This window comes from Fulmarus glacialis, unplaced genomic scaffold (genome assembly GCF_000690835.1).
Source record: "Fulmarus glacialis isolate BGI_N327 unplaced genomic scaffold, ASM69083v1 scaffold38529, whole genome shotgun sequence".
In the NCBI taxonomy this organism is placed as follows: Eukaryota; Metazoa; Chordata; class Aves; order Procellariiformes; family Procellariidae; genus Fulmarus; species Fulmarus glacialis.
Genome location: NW_009234571.1, coordinates 3,594 through 6,667, shown reverse-complemented (window position 1 = coordinate 6,667; position 3,074 = coordinate 3,594). Strand labels below are relative to the sequence as shown.

Below are 3,074 nucleotides of genomic sequence, written 5' to 3'. Positions count from 1 at the left end.
TCGGCCCATCGATCCAGCCTGTCCAGGTGACTTCTCAAAAACCATGAATGAACTCAGATATCAACAGAGATCTTTCTACTTACCTGGAAAAAAACTGAACTCAGCTCTGTTGCAGACACCTACAGAAGAAGGGGCCAGTGCATCTCTCAGAGCACTGACATAACACAGGCCTGCTGGGAAGCATGTGAACCACTTAACTCTCATCATCATCAATTTACGAAGTGCAAATAAACAAATTGGGGAAAAAAGGGGAAAAAAAACAATGCAAGAAAAAATACAGGAACTGATATAACCCAATACTTACATGGGTCTTATCATCGGACTATCTGAGGACAACATTCAGGAATTAATAGGATTCCCCCAAGACGGGAAGACCTAAGCCCAGGTTACCGACACAGAGCTGAGGTCACGCGGGAGGGGCCTGACACAAGTCCCAAGTATCTGCAGTCCCATCCCCAGTGGTCAGCTCTCTCCTACCCCAATCTTACCTCCCTTTGGATCACTGACCTCTCCTCATGCAGAGCTAAACATAAGACACCCTTGACTCTGAGCTGCTTCTCAAGTCCTGGGAGACGTGAACGCGGTCCCTCCTTCCCATACAGCAGAGGGGAGGAGAGAAAGATTTAAAGCCAGAAGGGAACAGTATGATTATTCCACCGAACTTCCTGCATAAAACAAACTACAGTGGTTCATCCAATTCCTGCCTTGAATCTTGATTTGTGAGGAAGCTAGAGCATGCCCTTGAGAGACGGACCTGTAATTCCTTAGTGATTCCTCTGTTAAACTTTTATGTACCTTAAAAGTCTGACCCAATGTGCCTTGCAAAAGCTTAAGTCTTTGGACTGTGCCCCCTCTCACCAATAGCAGAATCACATCCCCTGTACATACAATCGATAACCCTCCACACATAGAAGTAATGCATCGTAACACCTGAAACACCTCATGGCCCTGGCTCTTCTTTTGGACGGAGAAAAAGGACCTCCAGTTTCCTGCTGTCTAGGTGTTACTTACTGGAAGTCTTCAGCTGTAAGGTTTCGGACAGGCACCTCAGGGTCGCCGAGCAGAGACAGAATGTGAAGGAACCTCTTGTATGTTAATGGAGGAGTCCCACCGTTCAGATCCAAAATCCTAAGTAAAACAAGATCACTTTTCACCATAATATAAACAAAGAAGGAAGCTGGAGCTGCTGGTGGATAGGAAGGTGACAGCACAGGCAAGAACAGCCCCAGTTCACACAACTGAATGTGGAAATCACAGATTTTACAATTAAAACCTCCATGGGTGAACGTACATCCATCCTGAGAGCCGTCTCTCAGGACTTGAGACAACAAACTTGGGACCAGGATGCCAGCCATGGCTTCAACTGGGCAGCTCTGTACAGCCAGACACAGCCAGGATGGCAGAGTGCAAGGTGCAGGACACCTCTGGGGCTGCCAGAGGCAGTCTGATCACAAAAAAAATCAGGTTCAGGGCAGTAAATAACTCTTCTATGTGAGCAACCACCTGTGCAAACAGACAGCTTGAATTCAAGACGGCAAGTAACGTACATCCCTTCATTTACATAAATTACGGGCTTTCCAGAATTGGAGTGTTAAGGCTGTTTTAGCTATTACTGATCACCTCCCTATTATTAATTTCAATATCTTCAATCATTCAGCTCTGCATAACAGTTTGGATTCAAGTGTATCCAGACAGCAGTGAAAGTTGATTAGAAAGATATAAAAAAAACTGTCACAAAAATTTTACATGAAAGTCCTATTAAATTAAAGAATTTCTTCCACTCTGTTTAAAAGAGTAGCTAATGTAAGTTTTGAAGTGAATTAAACTGCCGAAAGGGAAAAAATTAACAAACTCTTTAGGCTCAAATCACAGCCCAACATCCTAACACCTGTGCAAAATCTCTTCTGTTACTTCCAGCAGACCAACACACAAAAATTCTCCGGCAAACAGTGCTATGTTCATCTCAGATAGTCCAATTTTCTCAAAAGGAACACATTAGGATCCAGAAAGACCAAGATACCTGGGCTTTTCTCCCTGATGCTTGCTAAATCTAGAATTAAACCTTCCTGGAGACACCTCACTGGTCTACGGGGCAATCACGTACCGTTTGGTGTCGTACAGACTGTGGCCCACCAGAGAAAGCACCTCAAACCCCAGCTCTTCTCCCAGACGTCGTATGTTGGCCTCCATTTCCTTGTAAAACGGTTCCATCTCTGCATCCAGAGTCACTTGTGTGATATTCCACTTCTGGATGTGATCTCTAAGAACAGACTCATACTCTCCTTGAATAACCAGCAAGCAAGAGCCCAGCTGACACAAGTTTTTCTGGAGATCCTCCAGGGACTGCAGCAGAAAATGCCACCGCAGGGCCCCGATGTGCATCACAGACGTCATGAACTTTCTGTCCAGGATGTAGACAGGGTAAATGACCTCCGAGGACTCCAGCGCGGCCAGCAGCGTTGGGTTGTCGTGAAGCCGAAGTCCCTTCCGGAAAAGATGAATGGTGCGATGCGGCATCCTGGCTGTTCTCCTCAGATCTGCTGAAGGAGGAAGGGAACCGTTGTCTTTGGGGATACACAATCCCTATTAAAGAACAAGGTCAATTAACAGTTAGAAATGGAACTCCAAATAGTCCTCAGCTCTTTTTACTGCAAATCTCTTCTGCTTTTTGATAAGTTTTCGTGAGAGAGAAAAGTAGAAACAGGACCAAACCGCTCTCCTCAGTTTCCTCAGCCGAGTCCCACCATTCAGCAGCTGTATCACCACCTCGCTCCACACAGAACGGCTTCTTCCCCAAATGAGTCACTCAAGTCCTTAAATTAAATCCCTAAATTAAATTACATCCCAATAGCGCTCACCAGAAGGAAGGAATCAAAACAGACAGAGCTGCCAGAGCTCCATTTACTGCAAAAACATTTTATAACCCCACAGACGTGGTCATCAGCAAACCCTCCGTAAGTCAACAGCAAGATGATTCAGGGAGCACTGCCTCCATTTGTACACAACGGGCTGCAGGGAGAACAGCTCTGCAGGAGCTCATCTCATCAGAGACCTGATACAACACTCTCTCTGGC

General features: G+C 45.6%; 1 protein-coding gene across 1 annotated transcript; it reads right to left on the bottom strand.

Annotated features, from left to right (window-relative positions):
• Window positions 1-1,011: 1,011 nt before the first annotated feature.
• LOC104082531 (cryptochrome-1-like) lies at window positions 1,012-2,517 on the bottom strand (the record flags this gene model as incomplete). The annotated part of the gene is made up of 2 exons (XM_009585690.1): window positions 2,105-2,517; window positions 1,012-1,128 (listed from the first exon to the last, which is right to left on the bottom strand). Coding segments are annotated over exons 1-2 (530 nt in total), but the record flags the coding sequence as incomplete, so codon positions are not given.
• Window positions 2,518-3,074: the final 557 nt, after the last annotated feature.